Source organism: Fusarium subglutinans (assembly GCF_013396075.1).
Source record: "Fusarium subglutinans strain NRRL 66333 chromosome Unknown NRRL66333_c0000019, whole genome shotgun sequence".
Taxonomy (NCBI): domain Eukaryota; kingdom Fungi; phylum Ascomycota; class Sordariomycetes; order Hypocreales; family Nectriaceae; genus Fusarium; species Fusarium subglutinans.
In genome coordinates, this window is record NW_023502082.1 from 86,996 (window position 1) to 109,820 (window position 22,825).

General features: G+C 49.1%; 7 protein-coding genes across 7 annotated transcripts; 6 read left to right on the top strand and 1 right to left on the bottom strand.

Annotated features, from left to right (window-relative positions):
- Nucleotides 1–1,420: 1,420 nt before the first annotated feature.
- FSUBG_2218 (uncharacterized protein) lies at nucleotides 1,421–6,531 on the top strand (the record flags this gene model as incomplete). Its single annotated transcript, XM_036679969.1, has 2 exons — nucleotides 1,421–6,470; nucleotides 6,521–6,531. The coding sequence occupies 2 exons, from the start codon at nucleotides 1,421–1,423 to the stop codon at nucleotides 6,529–6,531; spliced, it is 5,061 nt and encodes a 1,686-aa protein (XP_036542140.1).
- A 2,066-nt stretch (nucleotides 6,532–8,597) lies between these two features.
- On the top strand, nucleotides 8,598–9,723 carry FSUBG_2219 (oxidoreductase; the record flags this gene model as incomplete). The annotated part of the gene is made up of 4 exons (XM_036679970.1): nucleotides 8,598–9,134; nucleotides 9,185–9,362; nucleotides 9,413–9,532; nucleotides 9,581–9,723. The coding sequence occupies 4 exons, from the start codon at nucleotides 8,598–8,600 to the stop codon at nucleotides 9,721–9,723; spliced, it is 978 nt and encodes a 325-aa protein (XP_036542141.1).
- A 1,049-nt stretch (nucleotides 9,724–10,772) lies between these two features.
- FSUBG_2220 (6-phosphogluconate dehydrogenase (decarboxylating)) lies at nucleotides 10,773–12,314 on the bottom strand (the record flags this gene model as incomplete). Its single annotated transcript, XM_036679972.1, has 3 exons — nucleotides 10,773–10,804; nucleotides 10,856–11,603; nucleotides 11,658–12,314. The coding sequence occupies 3 exons, from the start codon at nucleotides 12,312–12,314 to the stop codon at nucleotides 10,773–10,775; spliced, it is 1,437 nt and encodes a 478-aa protein (XP_036542142.1).
- A 1,014-nt stretch (nucleotides 12,315–13,328) lies between these two features.
- On the top strand, nucleotides 13,329–15,087 carry FSUBG_2221 (nicotinamide mononucleotide permease; the record flags this gene model as incomplete). The annotated part of the gene is made up of 5 exons (XM_036679973.1): nucleotides 13,329–14,013; nucleotides 14,067–14,329; nucleotides 14,381–14,506; nucleotides 14,562–14,680; nucleotides 14,739–15,087. 5 exons carry the CDS (start codon nucleotides 13,329–13,331, stop codon nucleotides 15,085–15,087), a joined length of 1,542 nt encoding a protein of 513 aa, XP_036542143.1.
- A 637-nt stretch (nucleotides 15,088–15,724) lies between these two features.
- Nucleotides 15,725–18,184, top strand: FSUBG_2222 (regulatory GAL4; the record flags this gene model as incomplete). The annotated part of the gene is made up of 4 exons (XM_036679974.1): nucleotides 15,725–15,912; nucleotides 15,973–17,251; nucleotides 17,302–17,771; nucleotides 17,818–18,184. 4 exons carry the CDS (start codon nucleotides 15,725–15,727, stop codon nucleotides 18,182–18,184), a joined length of 2,304 nt encoding a protein of 767 aa, XP_036542144.1.
- Nucleotides 18,185–18,967: 783 nt separating this feature from the next.
- Nucleotides 18,968–19,618, top strand: FSUBG_2223 (uncharacterized protein; the record flags this gene model as incomplete). The annotated part of the gene is made up of 3 exons (XM_036679975.1): nucleotides 18,968–19,262; nucleotides 19,314–19,431; nucleotides 19,486–19,618. The coding sequence occupies 3 exons, from the start codon at nucleotides 18,968–18,970 to the stop codon at nucleotides 19,616–19,618; spliced, it is 546 nt and encodes a 181-aa protein (XP_036542145.1).
- Nucleotides 19,619–20,106: 488 nt separating this feature from the next.
- On the top strand, nucleotides 20,107–21,117 carry FSUBG_2224 (f-box domain protein; the record flags this gene model as incomplete). The annotated part of the gene is made up of 2 exons (XM_036679976.1): nucleotides 20,107–20,896; nucleotides 20,945–21,117. The coding sequence occupies 2 exons, from the start codon at nucleotides 20,107–20,109 to the stop codon at nucleotides 21,115–21,117; spliced, it is 963 nt and encodes a 320-aa protein (XP_036542146.1).
- Nucleotides 21,118–22,825: the final 1,708 nt, after the last annotated feature.

Consider the following 22,825-nt stretch of genomic DNA (forward strand, 5'->3'; position numbering starts at 1 on the left):
CCAAGCTCAGTGTCAGCTGTGTAAGGAAGCAAACAAAAAAGAAAATCAAAGAGGTGCAACATATCTGAAGCCTCTTTGCCACAAATATGGTCTGATTTTAAGGTATGCTCCCTCTCTACTAGCCGATAGAAGATATCTCCTCCGAAGAGTAAATAGGATTGTTCATCTGTTGTCATACAGACTAGATCTAGGCCAAGAATGCGGACACCATACTCCGTAGACAGGAAAAGCCAGCCGTTGATGTCGTTCCATACTTAGGACATGACGGTATCACATCTCATTTTCTGTTGTTGATCTTCATTTTGTTTGATTAGACCAAGAGCGGCCATCTGGAGATAGCCTCAAAGATCAACTGAAGAGATCCTATGAAGATAACCAATGAAGTGCTTTCAGAATGACACATGAGAATTGCCAAGCACTGGGTGAAGGTCCTTCCATTAGGTTTCACATCCGGAGTCATGGTTGCCTTGAGTTTTAGTGAGCCGGGTAGCACTTTCTAATTCTAAAGAATCTTTAGTCACCATCGTCACTTCAGATCCCAGTGTTATAGTCAAGGTCCTGATTCATCTTGCTAAGCCTTATACTACATGCTTCTTTTGAACTGAACCGGCCCGCAATGATAACTCCACAGCCGCGCTGGTCAGTCTTAGCCTCCTCGACCGTTTTGTGCTGCCGAAAACGGCAGCTGCCCTGAGCAACCAAGCAAGGTCTGGGGAATTGAGGCGCAGATTGGGCGCACACCTTCAGTCTTGTTCCCGGCACCGAGACATTCCCGCGCCCTAACGATCGACAACAGACGCCAAGTCTCTAGAGATCTTCAGCTCCTCGCCCCGGATCTTCATGCAGTCAAAGCTCATCCGGAGCGTTCATCGCGAGCTTAAGTCGCCAACCGGTCACTAGTTCCTGCTGGGCCCGCTGTGAACGTTGGCGGGAGGGTCCTAAGGTGTGCCCCGTGACCGGAAACATGACAGATCCGCAAGCTAATGGAGACGAAATTTGAGGTTATCCCAGAATTTTGGTGGGCGAATATGGTGGTGTGATGGAGCTCATTTGAGTAGCCCTCTTCAAGCCTAGTAGGTTAGCCGGTCCTGAGTTGGTCTTGTCCGCTGATAACACTGGCCGTGACAGGTATGCTCGAAACTGTTGGGAGCCTCTGGGCAGATTAAACTTCTACTCATGATGTCGCTGCATATTGCAGTCAGCCTGAGGACCCTTGGTGGAGGAGCCTCTGGACCCTTGATATGACGACATGGCTATATGGCGAAAGGCCAACCGTTGACGGAGATGCCTGGGTGTCACTCATGGTAGTTGCGGCACCTGGCTCCCGTTCAGTTGCTATATAGATGAAGGATCATCTCGTTGGCATTCTACGATCATAGAGGTTGATCAATACCAAGTTCAACAATACCAGATATTAATCATGGCTCCCAATATGAACTGGCGAGCTGTGATGGCTTCACTCTTAATTCTCTCCCCTATCCCATCCAATACTCTCCCTTGCGACAGTGAACCCAACCAGCAAACCGGCATGCTCTATGCTGGAGGTTGTCCTCTTCCTGGCGTATGTACATGGGGGAGCTGTACAAGCGTCACGATCGGACTCGACCCTACACAATGCGGGAAGCGTGGCAACTCATGTAAAGCTGGGGAGCTTTGTGTTGCTGGCGGATGCTATCCTCTTGATGGGTCAAATAGCGACAGTTGCACTTCCTCATCAGGCTCCAATAGCTCTGGGCCATGTGAGCCGGGTCAATGGTGCGATGATGGGAAGTGTGCCCCAATCCAAGTGACGGCAAACTCCCGTCGCTGTGGCAGTACCAACACGCAATGCGGACCTGGTTCATTATGTGTCAATGACCGATGCCAAAGGTTGGCCATTGGTTCAGACCCCAGTTCCTGCGGTGCTTCAAATACGACCTGTGCCTCAGGCAACTGGTGCCTTGATGAATCATGTGTGCCTTTTCAACTTGGTACCAACGTCCAGTCTTGTAAGAGCAGTAGTGAATGCTCCCTTGGCGCATCATGCCAGGGCGGTTACTGTCGTCAAGCCTTCATCTCGGCCGACACTTATGGCTGCGGTCTTGGAGCCAGCCCAAAAGACTGTACCGACGGTCAACTATGTGTCTCTGGGCAATGTATTTCGCTCAACATTACTTCGAGCACTTCTTCCAGTTGTGGCTCAAATGGAAGGTGCCAACCAGGATCTTACTGCTCGAACAAAGAGTGTGCACCTATCAAGATCTCAACCGACTTGTCGCAGTGCGGAAGCAGCTCAGAAACCTGCGGAAGCAACCAAGTGTGCGTCTCGGGCCAGTGTGTCAGCAACCTGGTCCACCAGTCCAACACTCCTCGGGTCGCCTGTGGTACTGGATCTGGAGGTCCCGGAGCACGTATTCCTGGTGCAGATGAGGATGGAGACACACAGTCGAACACTGGAGGCACTTCCTCTGGAGGAAGCGGAAGCCCTGCCGACAGTGAGTCGAGTGGCAACGGCTCGGGAGACAATGCCGACGGGCAAGAGGGGGGATCTTCTGATGGAAGTGGCCAAGGCAATAATGCATCCGGCAATGGAAGTGCACAATCGCCTGATGGTTCCGATGGTGGAGACGCCTCTGGCGATGGAGGCTCGTCGGAAGGGAATGGTGCAACCTCAGCTCGACCAGAGGGAACCTCGGGCGATGCTGGGCGAGGAGGTGACTCGACTTCTGGAGGTGAAGATAACACAGACGTCTCTTCCGGAAGTGCTTCTCCATCTGATTCAGAGTCTGGCCCAGGAAACGGAGATGGACAAGATGATCAAGGTGGATCTGATCAAAATGGTGCTGACGGAGCATCGTCAGGCCAGGATGAAGGAAATACTGGCTCTGGGTCACCAGCTTCAACTTGCGATCCAGCCTGTACTGGCAATACCGTCTGTATCAACAACCAATGCGCTTCAGTTCAGGACCCGTCATCTTGCGGTACCTCATCCAATCGTCTCCGGCGTCTTTTACAGAGACAAGCGACATCGACATGCCAGCCAGGATTTGCCTGTATTAACAACGAGTGCGTACCGGCTAATGGACCCGTCAACTGCGGTACATCAGGCGTTAATTGCCCCATCAACTATGCTTGTATCCAAGATTCCTGCGTGGCTCTTGGTGACCCTACCTCTTGTGGCGGCGAGACTTGCAGTAGCGATGAGGTCTGTATTGGCAACATCTGCACACCAAGTCCAGGTCTAGCTAGCTGCAATTCCGTTGCTTGCCCTACTGGTGAGACTTGTCAAGAGGGTGCTTGCGTTCCCATCGACGGCACAGGCTCCGGCTCAAGCGGAGGTGCAGGAACCCAGGGTGGCGGTTCAAGTAATGGAGGCGATGATGGTACTTCCACTTCAAGTGGTGGCAGCGGGGGCGGCGACAATGCAGACGGGGAAGGCCAGGGCAACGGAGGTTCCTCTGATGGCGGCGCTTCTGGCGATGACACTTCTGATGATGGGTCACAGACTGGCAGTACACAAGGACAAGGCTCTGGTGGTGATGGTTTTGGGGATTCTGGGTCTGGATCTGGGTCTGGTAGTGGTTCTGGATCTGGAGATGGCTCTGGTTCCAACTCAGGTTCCGGCGGTGGCTCTTCTGACGGTGGAAGCTCAGGACCTGGGACGAGTCCAGGGAACGGAAATGGCTCAGGCAACGGATCAAATACAGGGTCTGATTCACCCTCCGGCGATGGTTCAGGTTCAGGATCAAATGGTGGAGATGGTGACGGCAATGGCTCTGGATCTGCGCCTGGCTCCAGCTCATCACCAGGAAATGGTTCACCAACAACACGTCAACCAGCTCTTACGGCCAGACCACAGGGTAATGTTCCTGGTGGTGGTGATCCTGATACTGACAACACCTCTGGTGTTGATAATACAGGGTCAAATGGCCGACAGACCTCAAGTTCACAAGCTGGAACCCGTCCAAGCCAAACTGGTAGCCGAGGAAATGGCTCTGGAAGCAACAATGAGCCCAGCAGTCGGTTGCAATCAACGTCCTCTCCGAATCAGACTGGGGGTACAGAGGGAGGCGGCGACGGCGACGCTGACTCGAGCGACCCTGTGTCCAATGGAGGCTCGGAAGCAACGTCGGGAGCGTCTGTATCCGGCGGCTCTGCGCCTTCAGGAGTAGGTAGTTCAGGAGCTACAGGCTCAACAGACCAGACATTGCCAACTTCTGTTCTATCTGATGGGGCGCCAATTGTCAATCCCGGCCCAGAGTCAACGGGAGCGACTGGGAGATTGGTGACATCTACTTCGAGGCAGATTGGAAGCCCTGAAGGAAATCCTACAGGTGGCGGAGATGGCGACCCATCGCCAACAGATAGTAATGGTGGTGGTAACACGAGCACTCAACGCTCAGAAGGGTCCTGCAGCTTCTCAACGAACAACGGCGGAGCGTCGGCAACAGGTGGTAATGGAGGCGGCACTGGCACTGGCACTGGCACCGCAAACCAAGGCTCAGGCACTTCAAATACTGCTGTCAGCCAACCAATCTCTCCAAATACAACTGGATCTGGAACAGGTGGTGGACAATCTTCCAACACTGATGGTGGCCCTAACGCTGGAGGTCAGACAAGTGCAAGTGGCAGTCAACCTTCAGCGACCACTTCCCAGGGAACCAACCAGAGCGGAGGGACTGGAACGACTGGTTCTTCCAATGGTCAGTCAACTGGTGGCCAGTCTTCATCTGTAACAACTACAGGCCAAGGCTCGTCATCCACTGACGGACCTCCAACATCCTGCTCGGATGACAATGACTGTGCCGTGGACACCGAGCTCTGTGTCTCCGGAGGACTCAACATCTGCGCTTGTGTGAATGCAGTGTGTGTTCCAAACACAGACCCAGACGATACTTCCACTGCAGGAGGTGCTATTTCTACTGCGGCATCTGGAACCCAGGGCACTGATCCATCAACGCCGACCGAGAGTGGTGGAGGTACACCATGTACTGATGACGATGATTGCTTGGCTGATGTATCGTTGTGCTTGAGCGGCGTACTCAACCTTTGCACTTGTGTTAACGCAGTCTGTGTTAGAGACACGACAACGAGTGGCTCTCCAGCTTCAAGCACGACTTCTGGCAACAACCCAGGGTCTGGTGCCGGCGAATCAGGAACCACAACAGCTGGTCAGTCGGCTACACAGACAGGATCGGCATGTTCTAGCAGCGACGACTGTGTGGCAGACGTAGCATTATGCCTTGTCGGTGGGCTCAACTTGTGTGTCTGTGTAGACGCTGTATGCCAACTTGGACCTGACTCGAATAGTGGTGGAGGCGTTGATGGTGACCCAACCACGACAGCTGGAGCACCAGCAGCACAAACGTCAGTATCGTGCGCAAACGCTGAAGATTGTACTGCTGCCCTAGGATTGTCTGTCTTGGGAATCTACGTCTGTGTGGACCTCATTTGCCAGCTTCAGCCAACTGCCAATCCTACGAATGGAGGTACCACAGCTTCGCAAACAGGCTCCATCGCGGTGCCCACCATCACAGCACCTATCGATTGTTCAACAGATCAAGACTGTGTGGCGGCCTTGGGAGCTAACGCGTTGGGAATATTCGCTTGCATAGATCTCTTGTGTGAGCAGACGGCCACAGCTTCTGGAGCTGGTGCGGCTGCTACCCAGCCTGCCGCATCTGTGCAAGGAACTGACGTCGAGTGCTCAACGGACCAAGACTGTGTGGCTGCCATTGGAGCTGGGGCTCTTGGTATCTTTGCATGTGTCAATCTTCTTTGCCAACAGACAGCAACAGCTAGCGTTGCAGCGACAACCACTAACACTGGGGTCTCTGCTTCGGGGTCTGCAACTGACGTTGAGTGTGATACTGATCAAGACTGTGTTGTCGCTCTCGGAGCCCAGGCGCTGGGGCTTTTTGTCTGCGTCAACGCTCTATGCCAGGAGACTACCTCAACTACAGGAGCTGGAGCTTCGACAACTCAGCCGCCGTCTCCGGGCGCCACCGATATCGGGTGCTCGACAAACCAGGACTGTGTCGCAGCAATTGGCGCAAATGCTTTGGGGATCTTTGCCTGTATAGATCTGATTTGTCAACGGACTGCAAACCCGAGCAGCGGCTTTGTCACTGTCACATCGGACAATACACCAGCCCCAACTAGCTCGGAAACGCCATGTTCTGACGATAGCGACTGTACGATCGCAGGCCAGACATGCGCCGCAGATGGCTTTTGCAGGGCATCATCCCCTGGTACTGGAAACGGAGGCACCTCATCTTGTTCCGACAGTATTGATTGTCTCTTGTCTCTGCAACCTCTTTGCGCCCTTGGCCTCTGTGTTTGTGTGAATGCGGTGTGCAGTCCACCGTCAGACGTCGACGCATGCACGACAAACGCGCAGTGTAGCGCAGGACAAACTTGCCAACAAGAAGTCTGCGTTGATGATGTTTCTTGTTCTACTGAAGATGACTGCATGGCAAACCTCAACTTGTGTACGTCGCTGGGAATCTGTGCTTGCGTCAATAGACTGTGCACTCTGTAGGGCAACCATGACCGTTTCTTCTTTTTACCAAAGACTGTTCACTTCTGGGATATGAGCTTGGTGCTCACTGTTTACTCATTATTTCGGAGTTTTTGCTTTAATCCCTTCATCATTTTGTACGATGGGTGTGGAACGAATGTTGAGACCGGATCTTGTATCACAATTTGTAACTTTACGTCACACAATACCCCTTGGCAACTCTGCGCTTACGCATGTAACATCTCATCATAGTAATACAATATCTCTATGACGCTCTCCAATTAGATTCGAAATTCTCCAATTATGTTTTGTAAATGAGACTTCCGCGAAGCTTCCTGTAGATCAATGAATCGTCGCATGGGCGAAGAGAGGCCTTTCCCTACAACTATCCTTAACATGGCCTCGCGTAATTCATGAATGGGCGCTATCAACGTTTCCCTCCATCAAGCCGAGCCGAAAAAGGGGGTATGAACGTCGGCAACGGAGAAACCGACGGCGTTCCAGGGTTATTTCAACCGTAGTTCCTCTATTACAAAGTATGGAAGTTTATTCTTGAGAGGGTTCATGTGGGTATATTCTCCTTTGGTATCTTCGCTCGATGGATGGAGGATACTGGCAACATCTCCTGCAACGCGCACCAGTCCACGAGTATTGATAGCCAACCCCCCCGCGTGAGATGAAGATGGTTGCCATAACTTTGGGTCCACGTCGTCAAAATTCGGGTTGGCTGACTGCCACGCCACTGGGTCCAGGACAGATGCTCTGGGATTTAACGATGTGTCTTTATTGTAAATGAACAAGTCGAGTCGGATTGTGTGATCCATGAAGGCGAAAAAGAACTTCTTGAGCTCAGGTATGGATATTTCGGGACGGGTAGAGGTCTGGACGGACGGCCTACATTCCTTAAGCCACATACTGTCTCTGATCCCTCGGTAAAACAACACCGCGCTGGAGATCTTTCGGAAGCTGTTGGTGAGCTTGATGACGGCTGATAGGTTCTGATTCCAGTATTGAAAAGGATTTATAGTGCCAGGTCTATAAAGAGGAATCAGAAACGTTGAGAGCTCATTTTCGATTTGTGTCCGGGTAAGGCCCGCTGTGTTGCGCAGCAGTTTCCTGACTTTGAACGATGACAATAGGAAAGCAATAATGTAACTGTCGAGGCGGCTGTTTATATTGTCCACCAACGGGCGTAGGATGTACCGTTTGCCACCTTGAAAAAAATACAAGGCAGTGGGTGAAGCAGAGATTAAGGACCGCAAGTTTTCTAGTGACTCAAGATCCTTAAAGACTTTTATCCAGATCTCGAATGGGAGCCTGGGTAGGTCATTTGAGGGTGGGGGAGTCGAGCTGGTTGATGATGAAGCCATCGTGAAGCATTAATGGGTGGGATAACAATCAAGAGTGAAGGATAGAAAAAAATAAGACAAGTAGTACTCGAGGAGAGAGGAGGTTTTATACTCAGTTAAACTTTCCGATTAATTGATTAAGAACTATAATTTAGTGAAAGTTCAAGATGAAAGTTCTGATCAAAATTTAACTTTAGAATATCTTGGCTGAGAAGTCTTTGACTTGTCAAGACAGAAGTAATGCCTCAGTAACACAATAAGTCAATGACAGAGAAGCTTATATTTATGTATGTTACGATGGCAGTCAACACAAAGTTCTTTCTCACTGCTTCAGAATCAGATATCTTAAAATGGCCATTAGGTGCTGGGACCTCCTCATTCCCTAGGGTTGACATTACAGACGTGTTATTTACAGTTGAGGCTTGTGGCTGAGAGCTTAAATCAGGAGACAGAACCTAGCTGACATCACTGTGTAGCATCATTGAAAGATTTGGTGTTGACATCCGACACTGCTCAAGGGCCAGAAACTGAGGTTGAGCCACCCAATCATGTCGGAGTCTTGACCTGGATCGTTACTCCACTAGGATCTGGCTGACGCCAGCCAGACACTATCCTGGAAACATTGCCTGCAGATCGTATGAGATCCACATTATTTGCAGTCACAGGAAGAATATAAAAGGATTGGACCATTCCTCGGAATTAAATCTTCATTATCTTCTACATTGCTTTCATTCAAACCCTCTACCATCATGGTACAGCACGGCCCCAAGACTACGGTTTACCAGCTCGCACAAGAGTATGCACCTATCATCAAGGGCAAGACTATCCTCACAACAGGTGCAAGTCCGGGAGGTCTCGGTGCACTCTTTGTTGAAGCTATTGCAGTCGCAGAACCTGGACTGGCTATTCTAGCTGGCCGGAGTGTTAGTAAGCTTCAGCAAACTGTAGACAACCTTACTGTCAAGTACCCTAACCTCAAGACGAAACTTCTGACTATTGATCTTGGTTCTCTTCGCTCTGTTCGTGCTGCTGCAGAAGATGTCAATGGATGGTCAGACGTCCCCAAGATCGACGTCTTGGTCAATAATGCGGGGATCATGGCAACGGACTTTAAGCTCACAGAGGATGGTTTCGAAAATCAATTTGCTTCAAACCATCTGGGCCACTTCTTATTTACAAACTTGATCATGGATAAAATCCTCGCTTCAGAGACGCCTCGAGTGGTCAGTGTTTCAAGTAACGGTCACCGCCTGGGGCCTATTCGATGGGGTGACCCCAATTTCAGTGTAAGCTTTTACGATACTTGACTATGGAACTACTACTGACCTACGTATAGAACGGTGAAAGATACAACAAGTGGAGTGCCTATGGACAGTCAAAGACAGCAAATATGCTGTATGCCAGCTCTCTTGCTGAGAAACTCGGCGGAAGTGGACTCCAAGCATTCTCCCTTCATCCCGGTGCAATCCTTGGCACTTCTTTAGCTAAACATCTAGATACCTTGGATAGTCTAGGTCAGTGCTCAACGGATGAATTGCAAATGCTATCAAGCTAACGAAAGTAGTTGAAGCTGATCGTGCAATGGGAGACCCTTGGGGCTGGGTAGATTGGTCAACTATCCCAGTTTCCCCTGAGGTCGGTGCTGCAACCCACGCGTTTGCTGCTTTCGATCCTGAACTCAAGGGTAAGCAGAATCCAATCCTCTCATGTCCATGTATACTGATCTTGATAGAACATAATGGCGCATATCTGCTTGAATGCCGTTTAGCAGACCCTATGACTGATACAGTAAGACCGTGGGCGACAAGTTCAACAGAAGCAGAGCTGCTTTGGAGGAAGAGTGAGGAGATGGTTGGTCAAAGGTTCGCTTTTTAGGTTTGCAATGAACATGGTTAATTGTCTTGTTCCGTGAAACCCGACTTGTGGACCTTGTCGGTGACCTTCAAAACACGTTAATCGGAACACTCGGCACTACACAATAGCTCATGATAGCTACGCAACGTCTGCTAGCCTCATAGCGGCGTCCTCTTCGCAATCTTGCGCGCCTGCAACCTTGATAGACTCGGACAACTTTTTGATAGGTAGACGAGATGGGAGGTAACGATAGGAAGAAGGTAGGGGATTGTTTCATTCATTGCACTGTGGAAACCTTCCTGGTATTGGCTATGGAATTGTAAACTATCACTGTAGGTTGCAGATCTAGGGCTTTAGCAAATAATTTGTATAGCTTTGGGTATAATCGAGTAAATACATCTTTAGCACCCGGTTAACGGTACCTTCTTGTTCCTAAGGGTCAGTGTCAGAACAGAGGCTGAGTTGCTGTAGAGGTGTAGCGAGGAGATTCCTGGTTCAGAAATATCTTGCTAGACGAGCCGGAGGACTGGAGTTTAATTAAATGATTAGAATGAATATGATATCTTCCAGCTAGTACGCCAAATATTGAAAAGCAATCTTACAGTTTTCTTCCAGTTTCCCTTGCACTTTTTTCTATGTGTAACTTTCAAAGAAATGAATAGAGAGGGCAACCACATCCTGGTATGGCTTCTGTCCTCCCTCGAAGTAAATCAGTCACACTGACAGTCCTTCCGCAGACAGCAACCTATTCTATCCAGAAATTATCCTCTACTGTGTTCCCAAGCCAAAGAGATCATATCCTGTTCACCCTGGATGGCCTAATGCTTTTCAGACTTTCCGGATATCTGACACTTTGTGAATATTCAGCTTTTGAGGCTATAGCTGAGGAAGCAAGCAGCATGTTGCTGTCCTGGAGTTCTGTGCAAGAAGGTTTTTGGCAGCAACCACTAGGTTGTTATATGCCCTCTGTTGAGAACAGGCTCTGATGAACAGTATGAAATGTTAAGTAGTATCCGGCTACAGCCATCTTCATTGGGAAGGCTGCTGAACTTAGGTCATGCCATGTTAATTTAAGCACCGGACCATGTCTCGTGGTGGTTTCCTAGCAAGATTATGTTAGCTTCCTGCCTGATTTATAATAAGCATAACTCACCCTTCAGAAGATGTCTAATAGGCTCTGACTTGAGATCAAATCCATGAGCACCAAAACTATCCAGCTGTGCTTCCGAGAAGCAAGTAGGAAGATCGGTTCCTCCAATGTACTTGAGATATTCCAAAGTGGCACTCAAGCAAGGCAAGTGAGCATCAGCCTTCAGACCTTCAAGCACAATCGCTTTGAGCGATGGCCAAGACTTCTTGATCTCGTTCGGCACCCCAGGTCTGCACAGAGGGTGCACGTCAGAGCCTTCAGCATATGCAACGTCAAGGATGTCAAAGATGTAGTCAGACTTGATGATGCAGCCAGCTCTCCAGATATGCAAGACTCGTGTCATGTCGACACCCCAACCTTCCTGTCGGTTCTTGCGCTCCATGACATCGAAACCCTGGATGAAGCATGCAAGACTTGTGACATATACGGCTTGTCGTAGTTGTTCTAGAATATGGGCTCGCTTCTCAGGTCCAACGCCGAAGGGCTTGGGCGAGACGTTTCCGATGGAAGCCTGGACGGCACTCCTTTGCTCGACTTCGGCTGAGGCAAGTCGTAGGTAATGGGCGGCGGTCAGACTTGGAGCAGGCACGTGAGAGGCGACAGCTTCGATGTTGGCCCAAACGCCGGTGCCCTCGGAGTCGTTGGCATCTTGGACAACGGCATCTCTGATCTGATGCAAGAGAGAGCCTCCGTCCACAGGGCTTCGGGTTCTGCAGATAGGACCGCTGATAGATACGAGGAAGTTACCTTTCTATATCATGAATGGTTAGCAAGCTTTGGATAGGCAGTTTCTGAAAGCACTTACCAGTTCTCCTTTCTCGCACCAAGAGTCAAACACGTCTCCAATCTCGTCACCAGTCATATTCAAGCACTTGTCCATAATTTCCCATGCTTCGCAGAGACTAGACATAACGCCATGCTCAATGCCATTATGGATCATCTTAACAAAGTGTCCACTTCCACCAGTACCGATATTGGTTACACAAGGTCGGCCTTGATCATCTTTGGCCGCGATCCTAGACAGAAGGGGGAGGACCTGCTCGACAGCCCATTTCTCACCACCCGGCATAAGTGATGGACCATATCTAGCTCCAAAGCTACCACCTGAGATACCGAGTCCGATATATGCAACACCAAGGGAACGGAGAATCTCTTGTCTCGCTTGTGTGCGTTCGTAATTTTCGTTCGAAGCGTCGATGAGGATGTCCCCCTTTGAGACACGTGATTTGAGTTGAGCGACGACACTGTCACCAGGACGACCATTCGGTAAGCTGAAGATAAAGATCTTGGGTGAACCAAGTCCTTCGCAGAGGGAATCATAGTCCTCGCAGATGTGGACCCGTTTCGATAGTCCAGCTGCCTCCGCGTTCTTCGCGACCTTATCAAGACTTGCTCGCGATGTGTCGAAAGTGGACACATCAAGACCTTTCTCAGCAAACAGGAGGGACACCGCCCCCCCCATGGTGCCAGCTCCAATAATCCCGACCTAGTGGAGGCTTGCGTTAGTGACATTGGGGACAGGTAGTGTTAGTCTGGGGTAAATACTTTGGTAATCTCCATTTTGTGTTGTTGATATCAAAATAGGTAGTTGATTAAGAGGAAGTGATTAAATTGGAAGCTTGTCTGTTGGGATACAGAACTATCTACAGTTTATAACGCGTCCAATCGAGGATTTAAATACACGAGAATTCCTCAAGAATCACTTGGAACAATCAAGCTGATGGGAGCCATGATGCTGCACCGCCTCAAATTTCACATGACAAGGTCGACAGTCAACTATCTAAAAGGCGCAGATGATGCTCAAAATCATGGAAACTTCAGACTATGAACGATAATAAAGAACGATGTTGACGATGTCCCACGAAGAGGTCGACAGTCAACTTGAATAGCGCCCGATAGATCATGACTCGACCGTGCGGAGTCTCCTTTCATGCCGCTCAAAGCCGGAGAACCCCCCACGGGGATCAAGAGCTACAGACTGGTAGCGTGGAGAAAGAGCCTCATTGATAATAAACTTCTCTCCCCAACCAAGACTCTAGCTAGTTACGTATCGTGTCCCACTGCCAGGCTGACTGTCGCCCGCGCACAAGCCAAACTACCGGCACTAGAAGGCCCATCCTAGGAGAAGGGTGAATGTTCCGATTGGTAGCTGACAGTCAGCCTTTCTCCATACCTGACTTTTTCGCGACTAGTCCAGAGTTGGTAAGTGGTCTCCGAATTTCTCCAAGTTCTGTTGGACATGGGGTTGGAACTAGAGAATTGCTCGCGTGAAGCTGAAACTCCAAGAAGATGGATGGGATGGAGTTGGCCGATGAAGGCACCTTGTGAATTGACATAAATACTTTTCATCCATTCCTGGGGTCCCCAGATAGTTTATTTCCCCAAGCCCCAGAGGATCATCACTCATCTGGAGTTCCATCCACCTTTATCTTCTCTTCTTATCTTATCAGGAATCTGTGGTCTTTTTCTCGCCATCATGGCCAACGAGATCACCAACTCGACTGCGGCCGGCGCAGCTCGAGCTGAGAAGCCTTCTTTCGAGACAAAGGAGAATCTCGAGAGTTTTGTTACTCACAGCGATCGTCTTGCCCTTGCCCGAACAATGGATCCCGAAACTCGTGCTCGAGTTGAGAAGCGTCTCAAACTCAAGCTCGATGCTCGTTGCGCTCTCTTCGTTCTGATTTACATCATGAACTATCTCGATCGAAACAATATTGCGGCTGCCCGTCTCAAGGGCTTGCAGGATGATCTTAAGCTAGACGATAATGAGTATGCCACATGTCTCAGTATCCTCTATGTTGGCTACATCCTTATGCAAGTCCCTTCCAACATGTTTATCAATAAGATCCAACGACCTTCGTTATACCTCGGTGCTATCATGCTTCTCTGGGGCTTGATTTCAACCCTCTCAGGAAACGTCCATAACTTTACCGGAATGGTTGTTATCCGTTTCTTCCTTGGCTTCACTGAGGCAGCCTTCCTGCCCGGAGCATTGCTCATTCTTTCGAAGTGGTATACCCGCCGGGAACTCACAAAGAGAAATGCTGTCCTCTTTTGTGGTAACTTGATTTCCAATGCGTTCTCGGCTTTGATTGCTGCTGGAGTGTTATCTGAGATGGATGGCGTGCTCGGGCATGCTTCCTGGCGATGGCTCTTCTGGAGTAAGTGTTCCATCTGTTCCAAGAAAAAAAGAACACGGCTAACAGCAAGATAGTTGAGGGTGCTATTACTATGTTCATCGCCATCCTCGCCGTCTTCATCCTTCCCGATCTTCCCAGCAACACTCGCGGTTTCTCTGCAGAGGAGCTCGCAGTAGCTCAGCTCCGAATGATTGAGGACGTTGGTGAGGCTGATGAGGATGCTGAGGGTCAAGGAGCTGTTGCCGGATTGATGATGGCCCTCAAGGATGGCAAGATTTATGTCATGATGCTTACCTTTGCCGTCTACGTTGTCGGTCTGTCTTTCAATGCCTTCTTCGTAAGACTTCCTCTATCCTCTGCATTGTTTCTAGATACTAACATTCTATAGCCATCTCTCACTGGTACCCTTGGCTTTGCTTACGTACCAACTCTCCTCATGAGCTCCCCTCCTTGGCTCTTTGCATGCATCGTTTCTCTGATCGTTGCCTGGAGTTCTGATCGAACACAGGAGAAGGTATGTTCTCATAGACTCCTAGTATTTATGCTCTTCATACTGACCATTGTGAAAGTTCTGGCACATTGTTGGTCCCATCTGCGTTGGTTTAGTCGGATTCATCATTAGCATGTCAACACTCAATGTTGCTGCACGATATCTTGCTCTTTTCCTCCAAGCATCTTCTTACGCTGGGTATGTCGCTCTTCTTAAATTGCCAACATATCGAAAACACAAACTAACATCAACTTAGATACATCGTCTTCTATTCTTGGATCAGCTCAACATTCCCTCGCCCTCCTGCAAAGCGAGCCGTGGCTATCGCCCTCATTAACGCGTTTGCTCAACTGGGTAACATTGCTGGAAGTTACGTCTGGGGTCTCAAGGAGAATGGCTACCGTAAGAGCTATGGCATTGTCACAGCTATGTTTGGCTGCACCATCGTCGGTGCTCTTGTTCTTCGCATGATGCTTTCCAGATTGAACAAGCGACTTGAGGAGCTTGAGAGGGAGGAAACACAGGCCTATGAGGCCGAGAAGGTTCGGGAGGCACAGGCTGATGAAGCTCTCCGTGTCCAAAAGGGCTTCCGTTATCTTGTCTAAGGTTTTGGATAGGATAGGTAGTTGGTATTTTTGGCTACCCTAAGCCCGTATATTTAAAAGGGCAATCTTAAATGAGACAATGTTTAAACTAGTAGCTGTTAGGACAAGAACCGTATGTGAAAATGCTAAAAAGTACTTTGCAATTTAACTCGAGACTGTTGTTCCCAATGGTAGGTATCCATACGCTCGAGCATGTTACCAAACCACAAGTGTTGACGCACGTTAGTGGGGGTTACTATGCTGGGATTGCCTTAGCGTGGGTGGTTTGGTGGGGGTCCAAAAAGCGAGCAGGAAAAACCAGTTGGGAAATGTCCCATTCATAATGAAATACAGGCATTAATCCACACTTTAATAGCAATGACTGGCATTAGAGAATCCGCTGAAAGCAATATCGTCAACATCGTGGCTTCAAATGGTCACGCCTGTCAGCTTACTTTCCTGTTCTAGATCCGAAAGTCTGGTCACGATTCGGTCCTAAAGTGGATTAGTTGCGGGGCTAGAAATTGCGGGGATGTCAAGGGTTCCTGGGACGGGTTTACTAGCCACCGTACGTCGCAAATTCTAACCATCGTCCCATCATCTGAACCTTTCAGACAGACTTTATTTAGCCCTTCGATCCTCAACGGCTGGACGAATCATGGACCCAATCCCAGTCAAGCCTTCTCCTCCTCAACAAGCCCCTACTGTAGAAGAGCCTACAACATGTCGAGAATGTCGACGCCGCAAAGTGAAATGCGATGGTGTTATGCCCGTCTGCTCAATTTGCCGAAAGTACAGAAGGCATTGTCTCTACGACAAGCACAGTAGAACCCGGCTAACCCGAAGGTACATACATGGGGCCGCGTCTATGATTAACTGGGGAACCTCGCACTAACAATAACGTAGACAACTTACCCTCCTAGAGGAGCGTCTTGAGAAGGCTGAGACAGTCCTGAGGCGGCATTACACTGATGGCCAGATTGCAGAAATGCTGGAAGGTCCAAAAGAAGGACTGGTAACTCAGAATCAACAGGCACCAGCGGCGACGCCAGCAACTGCACCTGAATCGGCACCTACACCAGCACTAACCTTGGGGACAACGCCGGGATTAGGCGGCTTGCCAAATGCAACCCCGACCCCGGGCAATGTGGACAACCTCCTCCAGCTACCGAATCAGACACCTGATTCTAGTGTTTATATGACAGGTACAGGAAATGCAGGAACATTCACTACGGATCCTCTGCTTCTGGCACCCATCGGTGAATTAGATGCAGCGCCTGGACTTTGGACTGCATCGCAAGATACAGCTTTCGAGGCCACTCTGGCTCCAGCTGACAACTTTGAGTGGAACGAACAAGAGACATCATGGGGAACATACGATCCCGCCACTTGGTCTATAACAAACCATGTTGATGGAAACCCCCAAGCTATCATGGACGGCATGGCCTCTCTGACCATTGGCGATCAAAAGAGAGGATACTATGGCGCTGCTTCTGGATCTGCCCTCTTGCGTCAGATTCTATCTGCCCGTCCAGATGGAGAAGAGGTTGACGCCGAAGTGGCACTACATGAAATTGAATCTCTTTTTCAACAACACTCCGATCACTCACAATGGTTTCGTTCTCAAGCTATGTTGACCAGAGTGGCTGTCGAGAACCTCATCGACGCTTTTTTCGTCTTCTATCATCCTACCTTTCCTATCGTGCATGAGCCCACTTTTCGAGCGCAGTATGCAGGCACCCTTCCTTGTGCCAACAAAGGCCACTGGAACACTCTGGCAAACATTCTCGCAGCCTTGGGATCATTTGCCAGCAGTAACGTTGCTGATGCTACAGACCTCCCCATCTTCCAGGCTGCACAAAAGAGTCTGTTTTCAAACTATCTCGAGGTTGGAAACCTAACTCTTGTACAAGCTTTCAGTTTGTCATCAAACTATATGCAGAAGCGGAACAAGCCGAATACTGGATTCAACTATGGTGGCTTAGCTATTCGACTAGCTATTGGTCTTGGACTTCATAAGGACTTGGAGGGGAATAGTCTTTCTCCCTTACAGACAGAGACTCGGCGCCGGATATGGTGGTGTCTATGCGTGCTGGATGTTGGCGCTACTATCACATATGGCAGACCTTTGAACTGGCCACAGGCTGGTGTCGAGACTGCATTCCCTCTGAATATTCACGAAAAGGTCAGTCGATTGAAATCAACAAGGAGATCATTTATTGACTATTACCCCAGGACCTAACCCAAGACTCCACTCACTGCCCACCAGAAGTGGAGGGTATCACGATGTACACTTATATCCGAGTTCAGTCAGCTTATCATCTTAGCACCATGACTGTCTATAACCGCCTTATCACCAGCCCCTTCCCATCCGCGACGGAGTTGATAACTCTGGATGATGTCTGCATCGGCTCTTGGCTAGCCCAAGTACCATATTACTATCTCGCAGTTCCACCCCCAGACTCTGAGTTTGCACTGGGCATGGGTATTTCAGAGTGGCGCTATCGAAATCTCAGAATTGTCATGTATCGTCCGTTCTTGGTCCGCTGGGCACGATCATCCGCGCAGAATGCGCAGCAAAACCTGACGAGTAGCGAGAACCTCGCTGTATTCAGATGTCTGGATGCCGCGAAAGAATCAATCACGCATATCCAAGGATACTGGACATCTCGGTCACATTCAAGGCTCGCAGCCTTTTATATCCTGTAAGCTATGCCCAAACTTCTGCTTACCATCTGCTAACAAGGACAGGTATTTCCTATTCCACGCTACACTAATTCCTGTCCACTGCTTAAGACAGAACCCCCATCACGCACTAGCCCCTGACTGGCGCGCGCAAATCCAGGCGTCCCTATCTATCATGGGAGCCATGGCCGAGCTGAATCCCAATAGCTCCAAGTGTCGCGACATCACTCTCAAGCTGTGCTGGCCACACTTGGAAGAAGAGGGTGCCCGCACATACTGCGACAACGCCCCGTTCGTTCCGAGTGTAGGAGACAGCGAGGCAGCTTCAATAATCAACGGGTATAATACATGGTGCGAGTCGATGACGAACGCCGGGATATCGGTCCCGTACGACTGGGCGGATGACAACGACTCGGCTCTCGGGTTCTTTTGATAGTAAATTACTATTTGGGGAACTGTTTCCTCAACGATCGGCCAAGATCCCTGCTAGAAGCTGCATAAAAACCTGTCTCTTGTCTATCAATGCAACCAAGCAAAAACCTAATAGATCTTGTGTCAGGCACAAGACCAACGCAATGCCGTCTTTTGAGAACGAGGTGCAGGTTGTGATGGCATTAAACTGATGTTGTAACTGCCGGAAGACTATTTAATTGCATAAAGTCATTAAACTTTCTTGAACGCACCAACGTTGCACTCTCATGCAACCTCCGCAACGGCTCAGCGATGATCCTTATGAACGAGCAAACCTTCGACCGGTTCCAAATTATTCTAGTTTCTTGTTTCACAAGTCATCAAAGCATTTATGCCCATAATTAGCTTTGGAATCCCCAAACAAGTCTGTGCCGCCACGTCCACGCGCTTCCTCAGTTTACCGGTTCAAAAAGCATCGACCATCAAAGCGGGAGGACATCAAAGGATCGTCAATTCATGCCTGCAGTGCCTGAGCGGCCAATGCCCCCGAAGCATCCGAAAGATGCACACGAGGCTGTAAAGTCAATTCTAACGTGTGAACACTCTGCGAAGCTATGAGAGAATTTGAGAAGTTGGCGCAGTGCTACCTTACCATCGAGAATGGAACGATACTTTCCGAGTCGGCATAGAACATCTATCGTAGTACCAAGATCATTTCGACTATAAATAAGCGTAATGAATCCCCAAGGAATTGGCCTGTCTCATACCATCTCAGCACAACCTCGACATACAACCAGTAATCAAGATGAAGTACACCTCCACCGCTTTTGCCGTCCTGGCCGCAGCTGCAGCTGGTGTCCAAGCAGCCAACATCCAACTTGTTGGCAAGGTCATGAACAGTGCTGCAAAGGAAGGTTTCGAAAACAGTAGAACCCTCGTCTATGCCGGTGGCAAGACCAAGCGTGATGCACCCAAGGTTTATGAACCAGACCCCAACCGAGACTACACCCTCGAAGATGGTTACATTTTTGTCCTTCAGTGCACTACTGCTGGATTTAGACCTGAGTGCATTTCCTTTGGTTCCGAGCCCGGAAAGTGCGGTATGTTGTTCCCCGTCGTCTCAAGATGACTCCTATACTGATGATGGACAGTCTCTTACTTCGACTTTGACCCCAAGAAGGGCGATGATCCAACCTCAATCTCAGACATGTTCAACCACAATGTCTCTTCCATTTCCACCAACACTGGTGGCGCATGCCAGTTCTACCAGTAAGTTCTCACTTCCCCCTCCCGCAGATGCAGTGATCTAACTGAATAAAACAGTTATACCGGCTGTGATGATAAGGGTGATGACAGGGGTCTAAGCTCTTCCTACAACTACAACCTCAACGTGACTTTGCCAGAGGACGACCGGACCGTCGAGTACTTCAAGAACATTACTAGCTGGAGATGCTGAATACCTCAACTCCATTCTTCTGCAAGACATGAGCTCACATGACCTGCTATAGCTTCCATGCTATTGGTTTGTGCAAGGATATCGGAAACACGAAGTATAGGACGAGAACTCCCTTGAGAAGTTCTGTAATAAGATTTCGATACAAATGAATGCCGCAATTTGAGTGTTCCTGTGGTAATCGACGCTTATGATGTCGCCTTAAAGCCATTTGTAGTGGTTGTAGCCTTCGAGGAATTGCAACTTGTCAGAACCAACGTCAGGCAGTTCAGTAGGTTCACTTAAAACAACGCATAAATAAGCCAATCAGTGAAAAATTCAAGGAGAATCTAAAAAGCACAGGGTATTTATCACAGTACACGGAAATATTACCTATACGTGAGCAGTTCGGAAAATCTCTCGGCCCGAGATTGAGATTCCTGGTCAGACCAGTTACATCACAACAATCCAACAAAGGTTTCCCCACCAACTCGAACTCAACCAAAACAACAATGGTAAGCACCAACGCGGCTACTATTCTTGATGTTTGCGCGTATCATCGACGCGATTTCGACCTGGTACTTATTCGATCACCGCCTCACGAGAGCCAGGTTGTCCGGGAATCTATAGAGAAGCCTTTCACTACGACGCCCACCGTGAAATTAGGGGCACTGGATGTTCTTCCCAATGAGTTATTGAACATCATACTTCGCAACCTTGATCTGTTATCATATTTCCGATTCCGCCATGTCAACAGACGTGCCCGAATCTTGGCAAGTGAGCTTCAAGAATACAAGGCCGTTGTCAGACATGGTATAGAAGGCTTTCGCGGCATGCTGCGTATGCGACTGGCGACTCATTTCACATTTGAGGACATGTACCGCGCTTTGATAGGCGAAACATGCCAATTTTGCAAAAACTTCGGTGGCTTTCTATGTCTGCTGACTGCCACTCGATGCTGTTTCGCGTGTATTGAGAATGCTCCTGAGCTACGTGTTATCAGCATGTCCGCCTTATCCAAGCTCACGAAGCTATCTGCCAAGCGTTTGAGTTGTCTTGCTGGATACATTCTGAGAACGGTTCCTGGAATATATTCCATGGAAGAAAGACCGGCCAGACGTCCAGCCTTACTACTAGCAGAGGTGGAGGCTACCCGGAGACTATCAGAGCTTGGTCTCCTGACCTCGGACGCAGTCCAGGCCTTAGAGGCGCGGAGCGAACAAAAGAACCAACGTTTTATGATGTCCACTGCATACCCATGGTATGATCCAACCACTGGCCAAATTGAAGGTGGTGTTAGTTGTAAGGGGTGTTAGATTCGCCTGGAGGCTCATGCTGTGATCAGTCGAGATCGCGACGATGTATTTTCTTCCTGCGGTTATCAGTCCCATTTTGAGACCTGCAACGAGGCGAAAGCCCTATTTAACGAGAGTGCTGGCGGAACAAAAAGTGTAGCGGAACCAGAATTCACTCGCCGCAAGGGTTATTTCAGCACACTGGATCAGAACGGTCTACCAAAATAGAAGGCAGCCTGCGGTCTTCATCATAACGAAGGAGGATAGGATTCACAAGTTTGAGTAAGCAACATGGATCATGAGGTCTGGGCAAGACACTAAAATGAGATGTCTATAAGAAGAGTTAGTGGAACCAGATGTGAGAGTAAACCCCACAAATCACGTTTTGCTTCAGTGTATCATGCTGTTCCCCCTGCCTCTTGTACTAGTCTCTCCAATCTGTTGAGATATATCTTCCTCTTATGTACAGATATTTCAAAGAATAGCAATTTGCAAAACTCCATCGGGGAAACTCGCAGTATATCTAGCTTCTGTGGCGGTGTAGTAGTGTCTGCACTGGTTTGGCTTGATGTCAGCCGTAGCGCATTGTAATCGAGTTTCGCTCTTAGAACAACGATATTTCCAACGATATGGAAATCAGGTGGAGGTAGTCTCCACGTAGAATCCTGGTTTTTGTCTGCTTGGGTGTTGGCTGTAAACGTGGTGTTATTGAAGTCGGATAATGGTAGGCCGTAGGCTGACCGGTACAAACTGATGATTGATGTGATGTAGCCTTGGTCAACCCTCGGAACTAAGTCGTGCTCGTTGACAACAGCATAGATATGCCGAGTTTGAGGAAGGCTTTGAGCCAGTTCAGTGATGTTGATTGAAGTGACAGGCGGGGCTCCGAATGTGATGAGCGAGAACTTTGCATTCGATACTTACGAAGGCTGTCAGCTTGTGAGACACGAGGTAGGAAGACCTGTACTTACATTCAGCTGGGCAGTGGCAAATAAAGTTCAGAAACACCATGGCTGCAACCGCTCCGCCTGCCGAGTGGCCTGTGAATACTATATCTTTCAAATTCATGTCGGCTGTAACCTGGCGAACGATTTCCTCGGTAAGCCAGGGAAGAAGAGTAGCTGCACAAGCCAAGAAGCCACTGTGGGCAAATATCCTTTCATCAATGCCAGGGAAAGCCTCAAGACAGTTGTTAGTGTTTTAAAGAAACAAAAGGCTCCTGGAACTTACGAAGACCGAGGCCGAGTCCTTGTGGTTCCTATTAAAGTTTACAAGATGGTCTGCCTTGCAAGATGTGCCTCTAATGGAAACAAACAGAGTATTTGTATCTTCTGATTTCCATATTGAAGTTGCTTTGACTGTCCCAGTAATAGAAGGTGTCCGGGAGATCACTGGTACGAGATCACCTCCAGGATGGATGTCTGGTTTGTAGACGGAGCATGCGCATCTGCAGGCGGCAAGCAGTAGTTCGAGTACGTCACGATTCCTGCAAAAGATGACTAGATTAGAAAAGTTCCTAATGTCTTGGGGCGGATAGATGTACCCGGACCATGGTTGTGACCTTTGTTCATCGACCTTGGAGTTTTTATACTTTGATATCTCTTTGGCAAGCCGTGACAAATGGAACTGTAACAAATCTCCATGTTCTCCTAGTTCACACGTCTATCAGCATGCTGAGTATATCTCAAGTGAGCTTATTCACCTTGGTCATCCAGCTGATCAAGGACAAAGTCCAGGCATTCCAGCAGCTCAGTCACAGCTACCGAGAACGCTTGAGAGTTGGCACTGGATTCAGCTTGTGATGTTGGCGCTGAGGCAGCAGCTGCAATCGAGGTCTTTGTGATTGCTCTTGTATTTCGACCTTTGAGAAACTTTGAAGTCCACATGGTGCAAATGTTTCTATCATTAATGATGGAAGTCTCAAGTTCTCTACGAT